Below are 26,078 nucleotides of genomic sequence, written 5' to 3' on the forward strand. Positions count from 1 at the left end.
TATATATATATATGTGTGTGTGTGTGTGTGTGTGTGTGTGTGCGTGTGTATTTAGCATGAGTGGAAGTATAGAAAGGGCAGAATGTCGCATGGATGGTCACCTCGAGTGGGAGTCTCTGGCTGATCTCACTGGCACACAGTGTTCTCTGAGTCTAAAAGTCTATTTACTCTGTTAATATACATAACGCTCAGATAAGTAAAAATTATATGCTTACATTCTACAGTATCATAGTTCCTGTAAGTCCATCAATTCAGGGAAAAAAAAAAAAGAAACATTCATCGGCCCCAGTAGCTATAAATACACACGATCTTTTAGGGGGAGAACTGTAGATTGGTGTGAGTCAGGTGAAGATGTGGGCGGCGGCGGCTGCTGCGAAGACCCAACACTCAGGCTGGGTGAAGGGTCATGTACCGGCGGGGACCACGCCCTCACACACTACCTTTATGGCTTCACAACCGATAAGCTGGTCTCAGGTTCTGGCCAGCGTTGCCTACTGATTATATGATTAGTGTTCGCGCAATTGAACAAACGTACATATAAGCAAGACACCCATGAAGCTAATGAACTGAGTACCCAAGTGATGAGTGAAAACCAAGGACCTAGCTGTGTTGGGCACACGAACGTTGTAACAGTATGTCTCTTCTGGAGGAGCAAGATCCAACAGAGTAGGTAAATGAAGAGCAATGGATGGTCAAAAGATGCAATTATCTCACTACTGGTAGAGCTGGAGGGCGAACCAACAGACGGTTCGATAAAGAGATTAAAGGACAAATTTACATAAAGCTTCAAAAAAATTATTAGATAGTGCCGAGCACACAGTGGTAAAGCTTTGGAGAGGAGTTTAATCGTTTAGCTATTGTGCAACCACGATGATTTTTGCTGATTTACAGAGCTGGGCTTCTTCCCAATACACTCACCCCTAAGGAGTCACAGGACAACATACTTCGTATGTTGCACTCAACCGAACAAGATTGTCTTAAAGCTAACACGCACCTCCGTATTGCTAAAGACACGATATCTATGCCGATATTTTCTAGCCATTAAAGTGACAGGTAAACAGAGGAGCCAATCAGACGATATTACTCTGGCAAACACTGGAGAGGGTACGGCCTGCGTGGCTAGCGGCCAGAGTCCAGGATGGGAGGGAGACTCACGACCCGACGTACAGCTGTTGCTCCCAGCGAATCCAAGGTCAGGTCAGCTGGCCCATTACCTGCCCTCTGGCGAACTGTATACAGCGAGGAACCATGCGAAATGTAGCCTGTTGTGGAGGGTGGATGCAGAGGTGCAGCCTGTTCTGCAGGATGATTGAGGAAATGCTGTCCATTGTTGAGAATAGATATGGAGATGTAGTCTGTTGAGGACGATGAATTTGGAAATGCAGTCAATTGTAAAGGATGAATATGGAGGTGCAGCCTGTTCTGGAGGATGGGTGGATGAGGTACAGTCTTTTGCGGAAAATGAATTAGGAGGTGCTGTCTGTGGAGGATGAAGGCAGGGGCACAGTCCATCGTGGAGGATGAAGGTAGGGTTACAGTCTGTTGTGGAGGATGAAGGTAGGGGTGCAGTCTGTTATGGAGGATGAAGGCAGGGGTACAGTCCGTTGTGGAGGATGAAGGCAGGGGTACTGTCTGTTGTAGCGGATGAAGGCAGGGGTATAGTCTGCTGTTGAAGATGAAGGTAGAGGTAAAGTCTGTTGTGGAGGATGAAGGCAGGGATACAGTCTATTGTGGAGGATGAAGGCAGGGGTACAGTCTGTTGTGGAGGATGAGGCAGGGGTACAGTCTGTTGTGGAGGATGAAGGCAGGGTACAGTCTGTTGTGGAGGATGAGGCAGGGGTACAGTCTGTTGTGGAGGAAGAGGCAGGGGTACAGTCTGTTGTAGAAGATGAAGGTGGAATTGCAGTGTGTGGAAGATGCAGCTACAGGTGCAGTTGGTTATGAGGGATGGATGGATGACATGCAGCCTGTTGTGAAAACTGGATTTGGAGGTGTGGTCTTTGGAGGATAAAGGTAGATATGCAGTATGTTGTGGCGGATGGATGTGGAGGTGCAGTCTGTTTTTGAGGAGCAGTTTATTTGAAGAATGGATGAGCAGGTGCAGTCTGTTGAGGAGGATGAACGTGAAGGATGAATGTTGATGTGCAGTCTGTGAAAGATGAAGGAAGAGGTTTAGTCTGTTGGAAGGATGAATGTGTGAATGCAGTTATTGTGAAAGATGCATGTGGAGGCGCAGTTTGCGAAGGATTAAGTTTAAAGTGCAGTTTTTTGTGGAAGATGGATGGATGAATGAAGTACACTCACTTGTGGAGGATGGGTGTATAGGTCCACTCTGTCGTAGAAGATGAATGTAGGGGTTCAGTCCGTGGAAGATGAAGGTAGATGTGTAGGCTGTTGTGGAGGATGGATGGATGAGGTACACTCTGTTGTGGAGGATGGATGTAAAGCTGCAGTTTAATATTGAGGATGATCGGAGAGATGAAGTCTGCTGTGGGGAATGAGTGTCCAGGTTCAGGTTTCTTTAAGGGGTGAGTGTAGAAGTGAAGGCGTCTGTGGAGGATGAGTATAGAGGTACAGGCTGCTGTGGAGGAAGAATGTAGAGGTACTGGCTGTTTTGGAGGATAAGTGTAGAGGTACAGGCTGTTGTGGAGGATGAGGGTAAAAGTGCAGGTTATTGTGGAGTCAGGAGTCTGAGGGCTAAAGTGCAGGTTGCTGTTGAGGATATGTATGGAACTAAAGAGTGTTATGAAGGATGAGTGTAGATGCGTAGACTATTGTGGAGGATAAGTTTAGGAGTGCAGACTGCTGTGGAAGGTGAGTGTGCAGATGCAGGTTGTTGTGGGGGATGGGTGTACAGCTTGATGTCGGCTGCCTTTTTTTCCAAATGAGTGTCGAGGTGACAAACATATATAGCAGTTTGTTGTGGAAGGTGAGTTGGAAGATTGTCCTCTGGGGTGTAGCCTGTCAATGGAGTCTAAGGTAGCGTTTTAGCGATAGGCTTAGTTGGTTTAGAAGGCTGTGTAATGATAAAATGTTAGACACAACTTGTGGAAACTGAAGGTAGTAAAGCGCTTTTGTGAATTACAACTTTAGGACAACCTGTTTGTGAGTGTATAGGAAAGACGACACAAGTTTGTTGCTTACCTCGTCCCAGAGGACAATGTTTTCCGGATTTTTGTCGAGAGAAAAATACATGAAGGTCCCTATGTGTGTGTGTGTGTGTGTGTGTGTGTGTGTGTGTGTGTGTGTGTGTGAGTGTACTTTCGCACAGCATGGAGTTCTACACTCATGGGTCCCCATCCCTCGAACTTTTTGCTCAATAGTCATAAAACTTTTTGAGCTTTTGCATGACATCAGCTTCGTCAGGTTCGTTGGACGTGTGGGTCAGCAGCTAGTGTTGTGCCTACTTTCCAAGTAACCCTAGATCCAAACACAAGTGGCCTGTGACCCCATAAACGCAGCCACCTCTGTTCCTAAGTACCTTTCCAACCCTAAGTACGAAAAAAACACCCTTGAGTCCGCTACACAAATTTTGAGAAAATAAATATAATAACTATGAGGAAGACCACCGTCCGTCAAATGAGACTGGTAGTTCCATAACACCAAAGTGGACGTCCCTGTGATTATGCCACACTGATACTCTCACGATGGCCTAAGTTTGGCGACACACGTGAGGTGGAAGGAGGCAGTTGAATAACTTAGACTTCCGCGTTAAACCTCACAGGTAAACATTAAGAATTATAACTTGCATGTCCTTGTCGTCGTCGAGGTTACGAACATCACATTCCTCATGTCCGTGGAGTCAGTGGCAGAGATGCCTTACAAATCTTAAGCACTGTTAATGTTTTTTCCTTATGACAAAAGCCACAGTCATAGACATCCTCATCGAGACCAGGCCTTCAGTATAAAGACACAATTATAAAGGAAGCAATTGCAAGACCGTGAGTAAAATGGCGGAGAGGTCTAAAATAAAGAGGCTAGGTGTATGGTGTATTGTAGGGAAGAGACAGCTTGCGGCTCCATCCCTAGAGCCACTCTATAAACCTTTCATCCCTTCTTGATGACAGCTATATAATTACCTTAACAGTTCGCAAGAAAATCCACGCTATCCGTTTGCCAGCCAGCCTCGGGCCAACGGGGTCGTGGTAGTCGGAACTCCGACTCCCTCAACCGTAAATATGAGCCATCCGGGACCTGTTTTGATCAATTTAGATAAGACAGAAAGACAAACAGATCCTAACATAGACAGACACACGAGTGGGCCCCACCACCCCATCCCCCCCGCCCACTCACTCCCCCAAATCCCTCCATATGAAATACTGCAGACGGTTGAGCTCAAGTTTTATATTAAGAACACGTTTACAAGTGGTGGCCTTCGTTGCATTGATATCACTCTTGAAATATTGTTCTGTTAGGAAAGGAGTCGTAAGAATATCTGTAAGCAATTACGGATAAAGAAAAAAAAAAAAGACAGAAGAGGTTAGCGTGCAACAGGTCCCATCAGACGAACATTTGCCTCTAAAAATGAGCAACAAGGTTCTTCCAGTGGCGGCCTGGTGTTGGTTGGCCGTTGTTTACGAAACTTTCGATCGCTCGGGTAAGCTGATGCACGGGTCGTGCCTACGCATTTATTCAAGGTTCTTTTAAAAGTTTACCTGGTATATGATGTTTTGTAGGTATTTTTGGCTCTATAATCCCGTGTTAACACTTAACTGAACAGTTATAGACATACAAAGTCTGTGAAATTTTATGCAGGAAGTGGCGATTCCTTTTCACCTGTGGCAGATGTTGAGAGATGATCGTCAATTTCTTCTGTTCTCGAGAAAAAAAGAAACATATATATGATGGTTTGAGGAATAAAGACCGCCATACTGACTTGACGAAACTCATTACCTTGTGATAAAATATATCTGAGCAAGTATTACACTGGAGCAACATCGCTTTCCAGCAGACGAGAGAGACGGGCTTAAAAATGTTTGGACTAATAAAACTGAAAACAATCGAAACGTAATGGAAGTCTATGGTGCCCGGGGGCCCGCATGCCCCCAGGCCAGCCGGTCAGAGTTCATGGGGGATAGTGGGAGAGGGGGAGTACTGACGCTCCCTTCTGAGATACAAATAAGTATTTTTCTTCATTCATCTTCCATTTAAGATCTTCTTTTGACTTACGTTCATCACCCAAACTGGAATATAAGAGACAAGAGATCAGTCAAGTAATCTCTTCCCACTGGGTTCTTGTTTACTTCAGGTGACGTGAACTTTGCTTGTTATCGTACATCCTTCCTGGTGTCGTTGGTGGCTTTATTTTCCTCAGTATCAGCATCTTGTGAAGTGACGAGTCCTTGTTCTAAATAGTGTCTATCGATTTTCGATGGAATTTCTTTAAGATGTGTTGGATAGAATGCACGTTTAAGTGCACAAAGCCATCAGGAACAGCCTGTGTAGACAACTAAGGTTTTGATAGACGATTGGTTGGTTGTGAGACAAAGAGGGTCACCTCTTGCTGTTCTTACTGGCTATATCATGTTGAGTGAGGTTACTATTGCCTGTCACTGATTGTCTCTAGAGACTCCCTCCACCGATGATATCGTGTTCCGACGCTTGAATGAGGTAAAGGAATTAACAATTTGTTGTAAAGTTCCCTGTTGTGGTCACTCTGCTGAGAAATGGTAGAAAAAAACAACTGATTATTTGACTGATTTATAGTTGTGTAGTTTTTTAATGATATTGGAATGTTCTTAGTATCAATACGATTGTATAAGGTTTTATGCTCATCAGATGGAAAGTAGGTGGTTATGATTTGGTAAATTGATGAGAACAGGTGTTTGAATACCTAAATAGATTAGTCTGTCATCAATAGGTTTTCTGTATAAAAAGGGAAACTCAAAGAAAATAATATAGTGTGGGAAACTTATGTAAACTAATGTTTACTTTCAACAGGGTTGATCTGTAACGAGTTACAGTATATATTGAAACTTGACAACATAGCATTAAAAAGATATATGACATTTGATATAAATATTTAATATTACACAGCTATTTTTTCTGCAACAAATCGACAATTTAAGGACAAAAGCAAATGGACCACAGGCATAGTAGAGTGTATGTAGCGTTTATGTTATCTTTGATATCAGATGTTTGTTAAAGACTTCTTGGTTGGTGGATGTCGGTTGACGGTGATGTCCTTAATAATTCTAACAGTTGGTAGGTCCACAGCCCAAACAGTCACAGTCAACAAGACTCAGATAAGCTTTGATTTGATGATATACATTGTAATTCAAATATTTGGTGTGATGAATATTTCGTACGAAATGTTACACCATGTATGAAGCAACTGATCAGATTACAAGAGTAACAAGTACAGTACTTTACTCAGTATTTTGCATGTTTTATTTTCACAAAAGAGTGCAGTTTTACTTTAATGAAACAATGTTGTTTTGCGTTCATTAGACAGTATTACTATACTGTCATCAAACAACGCAGATCTGCTTGCAGTAGATTGTTCTGCTTTATTTTCATTAAGTAGTACTTCTTTACTTTCATTAGATAGTGCTGCTTTGCTTGTAGTAGATGGTTCTGCTTTACTTTCATTGAGCAATGGATCTTTTGCTTTAGACAATGTTTCAGTATAATTAAACTGCTACTATACTATCTTTAAAGAACTTTTTTTTATCAAACAGCATCGAATTATTTTAAAAAATTACTTTAAACAATATTTGCTGCTCTACTTTCATTGAGCAGTGTTCCTTAACTTTCATCAAACAATACTGTTTTACTTTTATCAAACAGTATTACTTTACTTTCAATAAACAGTGCTGCTGTATTTAATAGATGGTACTGTTTTACTTACGTTAAACAGTGCTGGTTTACTCTCGCTAAACAGTGTCCTTCTACTGATGCAATATTTTCTTTTAACATTGCTCTTTTACTTTCATCGAATTATATTGCTTTGCTTTCATTATAATTTGCTTTGCTTTCATTAAACATTATTGCTTTACTTCTTCCATCCACAGTGACGGTTTAATCAACTAGTTCTTTTTCCCTTACAGAGTGCTGCTTCAATTAAACATTGATGCTATACTTTCATTAAACAGTGACACTTCCATTATGCAGTGCTATTTCATTTTGGTTAAACAATGTCGTTTCACCTTTATTTCATAATACATTCTTACTTTCAATAAACAGTGGCGATTTACTTTCATTATACAACACCTGCATTAAATAGTACTGTTAGATCGAACCTTCGACGTCCGGAAGTCGTTGACCAGTATTTTACGTCCAAGAAGATATAAGGAAATGTACCTATAATTTTGATTAAAAAATTTATCAAAATAATTAGAAATGCGATATTCTCTCGAACAAAAATAAGACAATGCAAAAAATTGAATACGTTATGTGAATTCATTTAATGAATTTCAGGTGGCTACCAACTATTAGCCAATGCACAGCCTCTTAATACACTCAGCCCTCGCATATTAGCCGATGAGCTAAATTCTCAGAATGAACATATAATTGTACCTTTAATATTTTCCCATCTACATACTAATGAAATGACATTGGAAAGTGTATATATATATATATATTATACTATTCGCCATTTCCCGCGCTAGCGAGGCAGCGCTTAGAACAGAGGACTGGGCCCCAGAGGGAACATCCCCATCTGGCCCCCCTCTCAGTTCCCTCTCTTGGAAAATAAAAAAAAAAAAAAAAATGAGAGGGGAGGATTTCCAGCCCCCCGCTCCCTTCCCTCTTAGTCGCCTTCTACGACACGCAGGGAATACGTGGGAAGTATTCTTTCTCCCCTATCCCCAGGGATAATATATATATATATATATATATATATATATATATATATATATATATATATATATATATATATATATATATATATAATGGATTTGTATGTAGCATTTATGGATCTGGAGAAGGCATATGATAGAGTTGATAGAGATGCTCTGTGGAAGGTATTAAGAATATATGGTGTGGGAGGAAAGTTGTTAGAAGCAGTGAAAAGTTTTTATCGAGGATGTAAGGCATGTGTACGTGTAGGAAGAGAGGAAAGTGATTGGTTCTCAGTGAATGTAGGTTTGCGGCAGGGGTGTGTGATGTCTCCATGGTTGTTTAATTTGTTTATGGATGGGGTTGTTAGGGAGGTGAATGCAAGAGTTTTCGAAAGAGGGGCAAGTATGAAGTCTGTTGGGGATGAGAGAGCTTGGGAAGTGAGTCAGTTGTTGTTCGCTGATGATACAGCGCTGGTGGCTGATTCATGTGAGAAACTGCAGAAACTGGTGACTGAGTTTGGAAAAGTGTGTGGAAGAAGAAAGTTAAGAGTAAATGTGAATAAGAGCAAGGTTATTAGGTACAGTAGGGTTGAGGGTCAAGTCAATTGGGAGGTGAGTTTGAATGGAGAAAAACTGGAGGAAGTGAAGTGTTTTAGATATCTGGGAGTGGATCTGGCAGCGGATGGAACCATGGAAGCGGAAGTGGATCATAGGGTGGGGGAGGGGGCGAAAATCCTGGGGGCCTTGAAGAATGTGTGGAAGTCGAGAACATTATCTCGGAAAGCAAAAATGGGTATGTTTGAAGGAATAGTGGTTCCAACAATGTTGTATGGTTGCGAGGCGTGGGCTATGGATAGAGTTGTGCGCAGGAGGATGGATGTGCTGGAAATGAGATGTTTGAGGACAATGTGTGGTGTGAGGTGGTTTGATCGAGTGAGTAACGTAAGGGTAAGAGAGATGTGTGGAAATAAAAAGAGTGTGGTTGAGAGAGCAGAAGAGGGTGTTTTGAAGTGGTTTGGGCACATGGAGAGGATGAGTGAGGAAAGATTGACCAAGAGGATATATGTGTCGGAGGTGGAGGGAACAAGGAGAAGAGGGAGACCAAATTGGAGGTGGAAAGATGGAGTGAAAAAGATTTTGTGTGATCGGGGCCTGAACATGCAGGAGGGTGAAAGGAGGGCAAGGAATAGAGTGAATTGGAGCGATGTGGTATACCGGGGTTGACGTGCTGTCAGTGGATTGAAGCAGGGCATGTGAAGCGTCTGGGGTAAACCATGGAAAGCTGTGTAGGTATGTATATTTGCGTGTGTGGACGTATGTATATACATGTGTATGGGGAGGGGGTTGGGCCATTTCTTTCGTCTGTTTATATATATATCTTTTTTTTTCATACTATTCGCCATCTCCCGCATTTGCGAGGTAGGGTTAAGAACAGAGGACTGAGCCTTTGAGGGAAATCCTCACTTGGCCCCCTTCTCTGTTCCTTCTTTTAGAAAATTAAAAACGAGAGGGGAGGATTTCCAGCCCCCCGCTCCCTTCCCTTTTAGTCGCCTTCTACGACACACAGGGAATACGTGGGAAGTATTCTTTCTCCCATATCCCCAGGGATACTGTATATATATATATATATATATATATATATATATATATATATATATATATATATATATATATAGGAAAGGATCGCAATTTTGGATGTAATCAAGTATATTCCTATGTGTCCACGGGAAAAAATGAAACACGATAAGTTCCCAGGTACACTTTCGTGTAATAATCACATCATCAGGAGAGACACAAGAAAGAAATATAAGTCAGCTGATATACAACGAAGAGACGTAACTAGGACGCCATTTGGTAAACACGTGATTCTCCAAGACAGATAACGAACCTACCATAAACTTATTATGTGGACAAGAAGGGGCATTATTTACAAATTCTATCAACAATAAAGCTATCCAATTTGTGTAGACCTTCACTAATATCAAGGATATAATTCTTTGTGTGTTTAGTAATAGAAGATTCAATGCTATTTCTCGTAGGACTGGAGTTAGAGTTAATAATTGAGATAGCATTACTCCAGTCAGTACAATGATAATAGTTTTTGACGTTATTAAACAAGGCATTTGATTCTTGTCCTGTTTTTATACTATATTTATGTTGCTTAAGTCTAACAGAAAGATCCTTACCAGTCTGCCAAAAATAAAACTTATCACAATTTCTACATGGCACTCTATAGATGTATCCAGGAGAATTTTCTGGCCAGTGCCTGATTAAGATATTCTTTGTAGTATTATTGTTGCTGAAGGCAACATTTACATCAAAGGATTTAAGCAGCACGGGAAGTAAAGTTAAAGCATTATTAAAAGGGAGAACTAAAAGAGTCTTGATGTCAATGGGAGGTTTGGGTTCAACTCTATAAAATGATTTCTTTGTTAACTTAAGACATTTATCAATGAAATATCTAGGGTACTTTAACTTACATCCAATAGAATATGTCTTCTCAAACTCATCATCAATAAACTCTGGACTGCAAATACGTAATGCCCTTAGGAACATAGATTGAAATGAAGTAGCGCAAATGACTGGGAGATGTATAAAAACAAGAGGCAGGAGGTCAAGAGAAAGGTGCTAGAGGTGAAAAAAGGGCAAATGAGAGTTGGGGTGAGCGTATCATTAAATTTTAGGGAGAATAAAATGATGTTTTTGGAAGAAGGTAAATAAAGTGTGTAAGACAAGAGAATAAATGGAAACATCGGTGAAGGGGGCAAATGAGGAGGTGATAACAAATAGTGATGAAGTGACAAGGAGATGGAGTGAATATTTTGAAGGTTTGTTGAATGTATTTGATGATAAAGTGGCAGACATAGGGTGTTTTAGTCGGGGTGTTGTACGAAGTGAGATGATCAGGGAAAATGGTTTAGTGAACAGAAAAGAGGTAATGAAAGATTTGCGGAAGATGAAAGCCGGCAAGAGAATAAATGAGAACATCGGTGAAGGGGGCAAACGGGGAGGTAAAAACAAGTAGTGATGAAGTGAGAAGGAGATGGAGTGAATATTTTGAAGGTTTGTTGAATGTAGTTGATGATAGAGTGGTAGACTGTTTTGGTCGGGGTGGCGTGCGAAGTGAGATGGTCAGGGAAAATATTTTGGTGAACGGAGAAGAGGTAATGAAAGCTTTGCGGAAGATGAAAGCCGGCAAGGCGTTGGATTTATAAAACAAGGGGATGACTGTGTTGTTAAATGGTTGGTAAGGATAATCAGTGTATGTATGGATCATGGTGAAGTGCCTGAGGATTGGCAAAGGCAAAGGGGATAAAGGGGATAAGGATGAGTGTTCTAATTACAGAGGCATGAGTTTGTTGAGTATTCCTGGGAAATTATATGGGAGGGTATTGATTGAGAGGGTAAAGGTATGTACAGAGCATCAGATTGGGGAAGAGCAGTGAGGATTCAGAAGTGGTAGAGGTTATGTGGATTATGTGTTTGCTTTGAAGAATGTATGTGAGAAATACTTGGAAAAACTGATGAATTTGTATGTAGCATTTATATATCTGGAGAGAGCATATTATAGGGTGGATAGAGATGCTTTGTGGAAGGTTTTAAGAGGTAAGTGGCTAAAAGCAGTGAAGAGATTTTACCAAGGATGTAAGGTATGTGTACGCGTAGAAAGAGGGGAAAATGATTGGTTCCCAGTAAATGTCGGTTTGTGGCAGGGGTGCATGATATCTCCATGGTTGTTTAATTTGTTTATGGATTGGGTGGTTAGAGAGATGAATGCAAGAGTTTTGGAGAAATGGGCAAGTATGCAGCCTGTTGTGGATGAAAGGGCGTTGGAAGTGAGTCACTTGTCGTTCGCTGATGATACAGCGCTTGTGGCTGATTCGAGTGAGAAACTGCAGACGTTGGTGACTGAGTTTGGTAAAGTGTGCGAAAGAGGAAAGTTGAGAGTAGATGTGGATAAGAGCAAGTTTATTAGGTTCAGTAGGGCTGAGGTACAAGTTAATTGGGAGGTTAGCTTCAATGGAGAAAAACTGGAGGAAGTAAAGTGTTTTAAATATCTGGGAGTGGACTTAGCATCGGATGGAACCATGGAAGCGGAAGTGAGTCACAGGGTGGGGGAGGGAGCAAAGTTTCTGGGAGTGTCAAAGAATGTTTTGAAGGCGAGAACGTTATCTCGGAGAGCAAAAATGGGTATGTTTGAAGGAATAGTGGTTCTAACAATGTTATACGGTTACGAGACTTGGGCTATAGATAGGGTTGTGCGGAGGAAGGTGGATGTAATGGAAATGAAACGTTTGAGGACAATATGTGGTGTGAGGTGGTTTGAGCGAGTAAGTAATGAAAGGGTAAGAGAGATGTGTGGTAATGATAAAAAGTGTAGTTGAGAAAGCAGAAGAGGATGTGTTGAAATGGTTTAGACACATGGAGAGAATGAGTGAGGAAAGATTGACAAAGAGGATATATGTGTCAGAGGTGGAGGGAACAAGAAGCGGAACACCAAATTGGAGGTGGAAGGATGGAGTGAAAAAGATTTTGAGCGCTTGGGGCCTGAACATACAGGAGGTTGAAAGGCGTGCAAGCAATAGAATGAATTGGAACAATGTGGTATACCAGGGTCGACGTGCTGTCAATGGAGAATGGATGAAGGCAGCAAGTATGGATATGTAAAAGTGTATATATGTATATGCCTGTGTATGTATATGTATGTATAAGTTGAAATGTATAGATATGTATATGTGCGTGTTCGGGCGTTTATGTATGTACTTGTGTATGTGGGTGGGTTGGGCCATTCCTCGTCTATTTCCTTGTGCTTCCTCGCTAACGCGGGAGACGGCGGTCAAGTATAATATATATATATATATATATGTGTGTACGTGTAGGAAGAGAGGAAAGTGATTGGTTCTCAGTGAATGTAGGTTTGCGGCAGGGGTGTGTGATGTCTCCATGGTTGTTTAATTTGTTTATGGATGGGGTTGTTAGGGAGGTGAATGCAAGAGTTTTGGAAAGAGGGGCAAGTATGAAGTCTGTTGGGGATGAGAGAACTTGGGAAGTGAGTCAGTTGTTGTTCGCTGATGATACAGCGCTGGTGGCTGATTCATGTGAGAAACTGCAGAAGCTGGTGACTGAGTTTGGTAAAGTGTGTGAAAGAAGAAAGTTAAGAGTAAATGTGAATAAGAGCAAGGTTATTAGGTACAGTAGGGTTGAGGGTCAAGTCAATTGGGAGGTGAGTTTGAATGGAGAAAAACTGGAGGAAGTAAAGTGTTTTAGATATCTGGGAGTGGATCTGGCAGCGGATGGAACCATGGAAGCGGAAGTGGATCATAGGGTGGGGGAGGGGGGGCGAAAATTCTGGGAGCCTTGAAGAATGTGTGGAAGTAGAGAACAGTATCTCGGAAAGCAAAAATGGGTATGTTTGAAGGAATAGTGGTTCCAACAATGTTGTATGGTTGCGAGGCGTGGGCTATGGATAGAGTGGTGCGCAGGAGGATGGATGTGCTGGAAATGAGATGTTTGAGGACAATGTGTGGTGTGAGGTGGTTTGATCGAGTAAGTAACGTAAGGGTAAGAGAGATGTGTGGAAATAAAAAGAGCGTGGTTGAGAGAGCAGAAGAGGGTGTTTTGAAATGGTTTGGGCACATGGAGAGAATGAGTGAGGAAAGATTGACCAAGAGGATATATGTGTCGGAGGTGGAGGGAACGAGGAGAAGAGGGAGACCAAATTGGAGGTGGAAAAATGGAGTGAAAAAGATTTTGTGTGATCGGGGCCTGAACATGCAGGAGGGTGAAAGGAGGGCAAGGAATAGAGTGAATTGGATCGATGTGGTATACCGGGGTTGACGTGCTGTCAGTGGATTGAATCAGGGCATGTGAAGCGTCTGGGGTAAACCATGGAAAGCTGTGTAGGTATGTATATTTGCGTGTGTTGACGTATGTATATACATGTGCATGGGGGTGGGTTGGGCCATTTCTTTCGTCTGTTTCCTTGCGCTACCTCGCAAACGCGGGAGACAGCGACAAAGCAAAAAAAATATATATATATATATATATATATATATATATATATATATATATATATATATATATATATATATATATATATATATATATATATACATATATTTTTTTTTTTTTTTTTTATACACATGCCTTACATCCTCGATAAAAACTTTTCACTGCTTCTAACAACTTTCCTCCCACACCACATATTCTTAATACCTTCCACAGAGCATCTCTATCAACTCTATCATATGCCTTCTCCAGAAAAAAAAAAAAAAAAAAAATATATATATATATATATATATATATATATATATATATATATATATATATATATATATATATATATATATATATATATTTTATACTTTGTCGCTGTCTCCCGCGTTTGCGAGGTAGCGCAAGTAAACAGACGAAAGAAATGGCCCAACCCACCCCCCATACACATGTATATACATACGTCCACACACGCAAATATACACACCTACACAGCTTTCCATGGTTTACCCCAGACGCTTCACATGCCTTGATTCAATCCACTGACAGCACGTCAACCCCGGTATACCACATCGCTCCAATTCACTCTATTCCTTGCCCTCCTTTCACCCTCCTGCATGTTCAGGCCCCGATCACACAAAATCTTTTTCACTCCATCTTTCCACCTCCAATTTGGTCTCCCTCTTCTCCTCGTTCCCTCCACCTCTGACACATATATCCTCTTGGTCAATCTTTCCTCACTCATTCTCTCCATGTGCCCAAACCACTTCAAAACACCCTCTTCTGCTCTCTCAACCACGCTCTTTTTATTTCCACACATCTCTCTTACCCTTACGTTACTCACTCGATCAAACCACCTCACACCACACATTGTCCTCAAACATCTCATTTCCAGCACATCCATCCTCCTGCGCACAACTCTATCCATAGCCCACGCCTCGCAACCATACAACATTGTTGGAACCACTATTCCTTCAAACATACCCATTTTTGCTTTCCGAGATAATGTTCTCGACTTCCACACATTCTTCAAGGCCCCCAGAATTTTCGCCCCCTCCCCCACCCTATGATCCACTTCCGCTTCCATGGTTCCATCCGCTGCCAGATCCACTCCCAGATATCTAAAACACTTCACTTCCTCCAGCTTTTCTCCATTCAAACTCACCTCCCAATTGACTTGACCCTCAACCCTACTGTACCTAATAACCTTGCTCTTATTCACATTTACTCTTAACTTTCTTCTTCCACACACTTTACCAAACTCAGTCACCAGCTTCTGCAGTTTCTCACATGAATCAGCCACCAGCGCTGTATCATCAGCGAACAACAACTGACTCACTTCCCAAGCTCTCTCATCCCCAACTGACTTCATACTTGCCCCTCTTTCCAAAACTCTTGCATTTACCTCCCTAACAACCCCATCCATAAACAAATTAAACAACCATGGAGACATCACACACCCCTGCCGCAAACCTACATTCACTGAGAACCAATCACTTTCCTCTCTTCCTACACGTACACATGCCTTACATCCTCGATAAAAACTTTTCACTGCTTCTAACAACTTTCCTCCCACACCATATATTCTTAATACCTTCCACAGAGCATCTCTATCAACTCTATCATATGCCTTCTCCAGATCCATAAATGCTACATACAAATCCATTTGCTTTTCTAAGTATTTCTCACATACATTCTTCAAAGCAAACACCTGATCCACACATCCTCTACCACTTCTGAAACCACACTGCTCTTCCCCAATCTGATGCTCTGTACATGCCTTCACCCTCTCAATCAATACCCTCCCATATAATTTACCAGGAATACTCAACAAACTTATACCTCTGTAATTTGAGCACTCACTCTTATCCCCTTTGCCTTTGTACAATGGCACTATGCACGCATTCCGCCAATCCTCAGGCACCTCACCATGAGTCATACATACATTAAATAACCTTACCAACCAGTCAACAATACAGTCACCCCCTTTTTTAATAAATTCCACTGCAATACCATCCAAACCTGCTGCCTTGCCGGCTTTCATCTTCCGCAAAGCTTTCACTACTTCTTCTCTGTTTACCAAATCATTTTCCCTAACCCTCTCACTTTGCACACCACCTCGACCAAAACACCCTATATCTGCCACTCTATCATCAAACACATTCAACAAACCTTCAAAATACTCACTCCATCTCCTTCTCACATCACCACTACTTGTTATCACCTCCCCATTTGCGCCCTTCACTGAAGTTCCCATTTGCTCCCTTGTCTTACGCACTTTATTTACCTCCTTCCAGAACATCTTTTTATTCTCCCTAGAATTTAATGATACTCTCTCACCCCAACTCTCATTTGCCCTTTTTTTCACCTCTTGCACCTTTCTCTTGACCTCCTGTCTCTTTCTTTTATACATCTCCCACTCAATTGCATTTTTTCCCTGCAAAAATCGTCCAAATGCCTCTCTCTTCTCTTTCACTAATACTCTTACTTCTTCATCCCACCACTCACTACCCTTTCTAATCAACCCACCTCCCACTCTTCTCATGCCACAAGCATCTTTTGCGCAATCCATCACTGATTCCCTAAATACATCCCATTCCTCCCCCACTCCCCTTGCTTCCATTGTTCTCACCTTTTTCCATTCTGTACTCAGTCTCTCCTGGTACTTCCTCACACAGGTCTCCTTCTCAAGCTCACTCTCACCACCCTCTTCACCCCAACATTCACTCTTCTTTTCTGAAAACCCATACAAATCTTCACCTTAGCCTCCACAAGATAATGATCAGACATCCCTCCAGTTGCACATCTCAGCACATTTACATCCAAAAGTCTCTCTTTCGCACGCCTGTCAATTAACACGTAATCCAATAACGCTCTCTGGCCATCTCTCCTACTTACATAAGTATACTTATGTATATCTCGCTTTTTAAACTAGGTATTCCCAATCATCAGTCCTTTTTCAGCACATAAATCTACAAGCTCTTCACCATTTCCATTTACAACACTGAACACCCCATGTATACCAATTATTCCCTCAACTGCCACATTACTCACCTTTGCATTCATATCACCCATCACTATAACCCGGTCTCGTGCATCAAAACCACTAACACACTCATTCAGCTGCTCCCAAAACACTTGCCTCTCTTGATCTTTCTTCTCATGCCCAGGTGCATATGCACCAATAATCACCCACCTCTCTCCATCAACTTTCAGTTTTACCCATATTAATCGAGAATTTACTTTCTTACACTCTATCACGTACTCCCACAACTCCTGTTTCAGGAGTATTGCTACTCCTTCCCTTGCTCTTGTCCTCTCACTAACCCCTGACTTTACTCCCCAGACATTCCCAAACCACTCTTCCCCTTTACCCTTGAGCTTCGTTTCACTCAGAGCCAAAACATCCAAGTTCCTTTCCTCAAACATACTACCTATCTCTCCTTTTTTCACATCTTGGTTACATCCACACACATTTAGGCACCCCACTCTGAGCCTTCGAGGAGGATGAGCACTCCCCGCGTGACTCCTTCTTCTGTTTCCCATTTTAGAAAGTTAATACAAGGAGGGGAGGATTTCTGGCCCCCCGCTCCCGTCCCCTCTAGTCGCTTTCTACGACACGCGAGGAATACGTGGGAAGTATTCTTTCACCCCTATCCCCAGGGATAATGATATACATATATATATACATATACACATACACACACATACACATACATACGCACATATACACACACACACACATACATATATATACATATGAAAAATGTAAGAAACAATTTAGAAAACTGAAACTTCTAGCTTGAAATGAATGAAAAAAAAAAAAAATGAATGTCACATAATGGTTCAACCTCTAGCTATGGAAAAAAGGAAATGTATAATTTATTTACACAAACGTCAATAGCAGTTCTCATCAATTTAACCACTGTATCAATAAGCTTCAATGTCTAAGCTACATTTTTTTCTCCAATTTCACTATTTTCCTTCACATTTTCAATTGTGTCTGAAGGTTCTACTTCAAGAGTGATTGTTTTTCCAGTAAGGGTCTTCACATCTTGGTTACATCCACACACATTTAGGCACCCCACTCTGAGCCTTCGAGGAGGATGCTTTACTTGTGGTGCTGACTTCCGGCCACATATATATATATATATATATATATATATATATATATATATATATATATATATATATATATATATATATATATATATATATATGGGAGCAGCTGAATGAGTGTGTTAGTGGTTTTGATGCACGAGACCGGGTTATAGTGATGGGTGATTTGAATGCAAAGGTGAGTAATGTGGCAGTTGAGGGAATAATTGGTATACATGGGGTGTTCAGTGTTGTAAATGGAAATGGTGAAGAGCTTGTAGATTTATGTGCTGAAAAAGGACTGGTGATTGGGAATACCTGGTTTAAAGAGCGAGATATACATAAGTATACGTATGTAAGTAGGAGAGATGGCCAGAGAGCGTTATTGGATTACGTGTTAATTGACAGGCGCGCGAAAGAGAGACTTTTGGATGTTAATGTGCTGAGAGGTGCAACTGGAGGGATGTCTGATCATTATCTTGTGGAGGCTAAGGTGAAGATTTGTATGGGTTTTCAGAAATAAGAGTGAATGTTGGGGTGAAGAGGGTGGTGAGAGTAAGTGAGCTTGGGAAGGAGACTTGTGTGAGGAAGTACCAGGAGAGACTGAGTACAGAATGGAAAAAGGTGAGAACAATGGAAGTAAGGGGAGTGGGGGAGGAATGGGATGTATTTAGGGAATCAGTGATGGCTTGCGCAAAAGATGGTTGTGGCATGAGAAGAGTGGGAGGTGGGTTGATTAGAAAGGGTAGTGAGTGGTGGGATGAAAAAGTAAGATTATTAGTGAAAGAGAAGAGAGAGGCATTTGGACGATTTTTGCAGGGAAAAAATGCAATTGAGTGGGAGATGTATAAAAGAAAGAGACAGGAAGTCAAGAGAAAGGTGCAAGAGGTGAAAAAGAGGGCAAATGAGAGTTGGGGTAAGAGAGTATCATTGAATTTTAGGGAGAATAAAAAGATGTTCTAGAAGGAGGTAAATAAAGTGCGTAAGACAAGGGAGCAAATGGGAACTTCAGTGAAGGGCGCAAATGGGGAGGTGATAACAAGTAGTGGTGATGTGAGAAAGAGATGGAGCGAGTATTTTGAAGGTTTGTTGAATGTGTTTGATGATAGAGTGGCAGATATAGGGTGTTTTGGTCGAGGTGGTGTGCAAAGTGAGACGGTTAGGGAAAATGATTTGGTAAACAGAGAAGAGGTAGTAAAAGCTTTGCGGAAGATGAAAGCCGGCAAGGCAGCAGGTTTGGATGGTATTGCAGTGGAATCTATTAAAAAGGGGGGTGACTGTATTATTGTCTGGTTGGTAAGGTTATTTAATGTATGTATAAGAGGGGATAAGAGTGAGTGCTCAAATTTCAGAGGTATAAGTTTGTTGAGTATTCCTGGTAAATTATATGGGAGGGTATTGATTGAGAGGGTGAAGGCATGTACAGAGCATCAGATTGGGGAAGAGCAGTGTGGTTTCAGAAGTGGTAGAGGATGGGTGGATCAGGTGTTTGCTTTGAAGAATGTATGTGAGAAATACTTAGAAAAGCAAATGGATTTGTATGTAGCATTTACGGATCTGGAGAAGGCATATGATAGAGTTGATAGAGATGCTCTGTGGAAGATATTAAGAATATATGGTGTGGGAGGCAAGTTGTTAGAAGCAGTGAAAAGTTTTTATCGAGGATGTAAGGCATGTGTACGTGTAGGAAGAGAGGAAAGTGATTGGTTGTCAGTGAATGTAGGTTTGCGGCAGGGGTGTGTGATGTCTCCATGGTCGTTTAATTTGTTTATGGATGGGGTTGTTAGGGAGGTGAATGCAAGAGTTTTGGAAAGAGGGGCAAGTATGAAGTCTGTTGTGGATGAGAGAGCTTGGGAAGTGAGTCAGTTGTTGTTCGCTGATGATACAGCGCTGGTGGCTGATTCATGTGAGAAACTGCAGAAGCTGGAGACTGAGTTTGGTAAAGTGTGTGAAAGAAGAAAGTTAAGAGTAAATGTGAATAAGAGCAAGGTTATTAGGTACAGTAGGGTTGAGGGTCAAGTCAACTGGGAGGTAAGTTTGAATGGAGAAAAACTGGAGGAAGTAAAGTGTTTTAGATATCTGGGAGTGGATCTGGCAGCGGATGGAACCATGGAAGCGGAAGTGAATCATAGTGTAGGGGAGGGGGCGAAAATTCTGGAAGCCTTGAAGAATGTTTGGAAGTGGAGAACATTATCTTGGAAAGCAAAAATGGGTATGTTTGAAGGAATAGTGGTTCCAACAATGTTGTATGGTTGCGAGGCATGGGCTATGGATGGAGTTGTGCGCAGGAGGGTGGATGTGCTGGAAATGAGATGTTTGAGGACAATATGTGGTGTGAGGTGGTTTGATCGAGTAAGTAATGTAAGGGTAAGAGAGATGTGTGGAAATAAAAAGTGTGGTTGAGAGAGCAGAAGAGGGTGTTTTGAAATGGTTTGGTCACATGGAGAGAATGAGTGAGGAAAGATTGACCAAGAGGATATATGTGTAAGAGGTGGAGGGAACGAGGAGAAGTGGGAGACCAAATTGGAGGTGGAAAGATGGGGTGAAAAAGATTTTGAGTGATCGGGGCCTGAACATGCAGGAGGGTGAAAGGCGTGCAAGGAATAGAGTGAATTGGAACGATGTGGTATATCGGGGTCGACTTACTGTCAATGGCTTGAACCAGGGCATGTGAAGCGTCTGGGGTAAGACATGGAATGTTGTGTGGGGCCTGGATGTGGAAAGGGAGTAGTGTTTTCGGTGCATTATTACATGACAGCTAGAGACTGAGTGTGAACGAATGGGGCCTTGTTTGTCTTTTCTTAGCGCTACCTCGCACACATGAGGGGGGAGGGGGTTGTTATTCCATGTGTGGCAAGGTGGCGATGGGAATAAATAAAGGCAGACAGTATGAATTATGTACATGTGTATATATGTATATGTCTGTGTGTGTATATATATATGTGTACATTGAGATGTATAGGTATGTATATTTGCGTGTGTGGACGTGTATGTATATACATGTGTATGTGGGTGGGTTGGGCTATTCTTTCGTCTGTTTCCTTGCGCTACCTCGCTAACACGGGAGACACCGACAAAGCAAAATAAATGAATATATACATACATATATATATATATATATATATATATATATATATATATATATATATATATATATATATATATATATATATATATATATATATATATATAAATATATATATACATATATAGGGGATAGGGGAGAAAGAATACTTCCCACGTATTCCCTGCGTGTCGTAGAAGGCGACTAAAAGGGAAGGGAGCGGGGGGCTGGAAATCCTCCCCTCTCGTTTTTTTTTTTTTTTTTCTTAATTTTCCAAAAGAAGGAACAGAGAAGGGGGCCAGGTGAGGGTATTCCCTCAAAGGCCCAGTCCTCTGTTCTTAACGCTACCTCGCTATCGCGGGAAATGGCGAATAGTATGAAATATATATATATATATATATATATATATATATATATATATATATATATATATATATATATATATATATGTATATATATATTTATTATCCCTGGGGATAGGGGATTAAGAATACTTCCCACGTATTCCGTGCGTGTCGTAGAAGGCGACTAAAAGGGGAGGGAGCGGGGGGCTGGAAATCCTCCCCTCTTGTTTTTTTTTTAATTTTCCAAAAGAAGGAACAGAGGGGGCCAGGTGAGGATATTCCAAAAAAGGCCCAGTCCTCTGTTCTTAACGCTACCTCGCTAACGCGGGAAATGGCGAATAGTTTAAAAGAAAAAAAATAAATATATATATATATATATATATATATATATATATATATATATATATATATATATATATATATTACATATAATTGCATATACATTACATATATTTCATATAATACTTAACTGGTAATATTATATTCCAAAAGTATTGTGCATTACTATTTATAATTTTCTCCAGCAGTACATTCTTATACTTTATGCAGTCCTTGGAGGTTTGAAAATTAGACCTCCACGTCATGGCGGGAATAGCTTGGCAGGCAATGCAGATTTTTTTTCGCCATCCATGGCAATGCCTGTATCAGAGAGTGTTGCACTACTTTCGTTAATCAGTTCTGTTTTACTGTCATTAAACTGTCGATATACCTAATTAAGCAGGGCTGCTTCATTTTCTTCGAACGATGTTGCTTTGCTTTCATTAAACAGTGCTGCTTTGCTTTCATTAAGTAGTGCTCCTTTTTTTCATTGATCAGTCTTTACTTTCAATCATGCAGTGATGATTTTCTTTCGTTAAACAGTGCTACGTTACTTTCGTGAAACAGTGTTGCTTTATTTTCATTGCTTAATGCTGTTTTATATTATGTTGATAATTTTTACATTAATTACTTATCTTTTTCATTAAACAGTACTGTTTTACTTTAATTAAACAGTGTTGCTTTACATTCACTACACAGCGCTACTTCACTTTCATTCAACAGCGCTGCTCTTCTACCTTAAACAGCGTTGCTTTACTTTCATTAATCAGTATTCCTTTACTCTCATTATAGAGTGCTGATTTACTTTCATTTAACAATGCTGGTTGCTTAATCAACCAGGGCTGCTATGTTTTCTTCTAACGGTGTTGCTTTCGTTTCACTTAACAATGTTGCTTTACTTTCATTAAGCAGTGTTCCTTTCCTTTCACTGAACAGTCTTTACTTTCAGTCATACAGTGATGATTTACTTTCGTTAGAGTGTTGCTTTATGTTTATTACATAATGCTGTTTTACATTAATCACTTTTACATTAATTACATATCACTTTCATCAAACAGCGCTGTTTTACTTCTATTAAACAGCGTTCCTTTATTCTCAATAAAGAGTGCTTCTTTACTGTCATTAAACAGTGCTGCTTTACTTCTAATAAACTGTGCCGCTATACTTCTGTTAAACATTACTGCTGTTATTTTGACCGAATAGTGTCATATTGCCTAGCGAGAGGAGGAAAGGGAGCACGCAACTTTACTGATTTAATCTGCATTCCTCTACTCGACTTTTCTTTCCACAACCTACACACGCTGTATCTGCGCCACTCATCATGTGTCTGGAGGCTAGCAAACTTGGCATTTCCCTTTTCCTTGGTACAAATCAACAGAACTTCTAATATCTGTCATACTTATTGTACCATTACGTGAGCAAGTAATTTTAATCAGCGGTACATTTTGTATTTGTTATGAATCTGCATATGTTTACACAACAAAATCCTTTCTTCTTCTTCTTCTTCTTCTTCTTCTTCTTCTTCTTCTTCTTCTTCTTCTTCTTCTTCTTCTTCTTCCTCTCTTCTCTCTCTCTCTCTCTCTCTCTCTCTCTCTCTCTCTCTCTCTCTCTCTCTCTCTCTCTCTCTCTCTCTCTCTCTCTCTCTCTCTCTCTCTCTCTCTCTCTGTATCAAGCACCTTTCAACACGATAAAGATTGAAAATTCTACCCAGTAATGTATGATATCCCTAATTCACCATTCTTCGTCGTGTCTCAAAACCCAGTGGTACACATCACATCTTCAGTCTGTACGACGTGTCATCCTCTGTCCCTTAGAAGAAAAGAAAACTGAAGACAAGTTTCTAATCTAACATTCCAGATTTTGGAGAGTGTTTTCCTTTCCGCTGTGATATGACTGGCAGACTATGATCATAATGGTTGGGTATCAAAGTATTATCTAATATCCGACTAAAGTCTGTTCTCAAAATCCAATTTACTGAGAGCAGAAAGAAATCGCTGTTTCAGAAATTTGATTAGTCGACACATTACTAAAAACATTATCTAGTAAGATTTATGGATGAGTGAGTTTGTCCTGACTTGGGGTTCCATTAATCACTGTAACGAATATTGTTAACGACACCAAAGACTTCTAAAGGTTCTAGACGAACCCTTTGTATATGTTGCTGAGGGGCTTAATAAGATAAAAATGGAAAAGATTGGCTCCCTATATTCTTTATCAGCATTAACTTATATATATATATATATATATATATATATATATATATATATATATATATATATATATATATATATATATATATATATATATATATATATATATATATATAGGTTGTTTGAGGAAAGATAGAATTCACTTATCGAGGACCCATTAATAAGCCTGGCACCAAAAGATATCGTTCTGGCGGGACACACGCCCCCATCCCTTCCTTCCCCATCTCCCCTCCACCATCCACCCTCATCCTCCAACAAGCACCACTCCACGCCTGATGGCCTCCGGCGCCAAAGCGTTGACGTCATCTCCTCTTCGGGAACTAGGAGCTCCCTGGTCTCTTGACGTCTCTTGATGGTTAGGGACATACTCAGAAATGTATGATGATAAACAAAAGTTTGAAAGGCAAAATTCCAGTTCTCAGAAAATTATTCCCAAATACATAATCAATAGCCACACACAAACACACACACCTGGCTTAGAGTAATATGTGTGTGTGTGTGTTTTGTGTGTGTGTGTGTGTGTGTGTGTGCATATGTGTGTGTGTGTGTGTGTGTGTGTGTGTGTGTGTGTGTGTGTGTGTGTGTGTTTAGTACATATAGGAGTAAAGCCAGGGTAACACGAGTGTAAAACTCTCTCTCCGTAATACACAAATAGTAACCATACACACACACACACACACACACACACACACACACACACACACACACACACATACAAACGCACGCACGAACGCACACACACACACACACACACACACACACACACACACACAATAAAGAAATGAGGTCCCACGTATGCCAAACTCCCTTCCCGTACAGAGGAGCTAGGTAATTACATATAAACGGGCTCCCGTGGTGGACAGGTAAGCGTTATTGACCATGAATCACCATGGTCACGTCCAGAGTCGGCCCAGTATGGGTTCGAATCTTGGGCACAGCATAAGTCCACAACCAACATAGGTGTTTATACACTCCTCTGGCTGGTCGATAAGTGGGTACTTGGCTTATGCTAGGATGTATGGTTGTGCATACGTACATATGAGTAAAGACTTGATACATAAATATAGGGTTAAGAGACGGGGCAACACGAATGTAAGACTCTTTCCCCTTAACACACAAACAGTAATGACAGATAGTAATCTCTCACATCCACGAGATGAGGCCCCACGAGTGTACAATTAGGTACTTACACACAAAGATGGTACCTAACTCTAGAATACTGAGTTACAGGGAAAAGCTAGAGGCCTTGAATTTGCTCATGTTGGAGGAGAAATGAGTGAGGGGTGACTTGATCACAAGATTTAAGCTTTTAAAACTGATAGGTGACGTGGACAGTCAGCAGTTCTTCAAGAGACTTAGGAATAGAACAACTAGAAGCCATAGCACGTAAATAAGCAAAGAACTTTTTATGAGAAATATGAAACGTACTTTTATGGTGTAAGAAATGTGGATGAATGGAATCAGGTGAATGAAGACAACCGGAGTGGTGCCACCGGTCGAGAGGGGATGAGAGAACCCCAGGGCTCACTTAACCACTATCATGCGACTGGGATCCACCCTACTTCCATAGCCTAAGCTCCCTGCCCTGTTTTTTTTTTTTTTTTATCCATTTCCAAACATTTACGATCGTAATTCTAGCCGTCCCTCAAGAGGTTGAACACCATTTGTTTTCGTAATCACTTGGTCTTTGTCTATTCTGAAATCCAACTGTCCAAGGTTGCCTCTCTTTTGGACAATCAGAATTCCAACCATAGTGTCTAACATCGTCTCCACTCCAAGGACATCCTACCTATTGCATGCCTCATGCATCTTGAGTTTCTTAACTTTGATGCTGTCTGGCTCAAAATCTCTAGATTTTGTTACCTAGCTTTTGTGTTTCGTTTTCTCCCCTTCCCTCTGCCCCCTTTCCTTCCACAATGAATAACTGACTATTTGACTTCTTGCCACGAAGCTCTGCTTTCCTCACTTCCACACGATGAATTCTCTAAATAGGGGATTTCAAGTTATACCAAGGTGATTGGTTAGGCTCTTACCGGAACGATCCTGATGGAGCTAAGGCTTTTCTTTTTCTCTCCTAAATGATCTGGAACAATTAATTGAACGCCCAATCCAAGTTCCCAATTATCGCGACCACTTTTCTAAACATATTTGACCCCTATTTAACCTCTGAACCTTTTCACTATTCAAGCACCATTTCTGCCTCCTTAAGGTCCTCTAACTACACTCCTATTTCTGTTTATTTAGATTGTGCACGCCCATCCTCTATACC

General features: G+C 40.9%; 1 protein-coding gene across 1 annotated transcript in view; it reads left to right on the plus strand.

The window, feature by feature from the left end:
• Window positions 1-5,301: 5,301 nt before the first annotated feature.
• The window catches only part of LOC139760929 (DBH-like monooxygenase protein 1), a 407,440-nt gene continuing 386,663 nt past the window's right edge, over window positions 5,302-26,078 (plus strand). Inside the window, exon 1 of the mRNA XM_071684706.1 lies at window positions 5,302-5,610. Coding sequence (XP_071540807.1) covers window positions 5,606-5,610 — 5 coding nt within the window. The 5' untranslated portion in view covers window positions 5,302-5,605. The remainder of the gene's footprint in view (window positions 5,611-26,078) is intronic.

This window comes from Panulirus ornatus, chromosome 38 (genome assembly GCF_036320965.1).
Source record: "Panulirus ornatus isolate Po-2019 chromosome 38, ASM3632096v1, whole genome shotgun sequence".
Classification (NCBI taxonomy): Eukaryota; Metazoa; Arthropoda; class Malacostraca; order Decapoda; family Palinuridae; genus Panulirus; species Panulirus ornatus.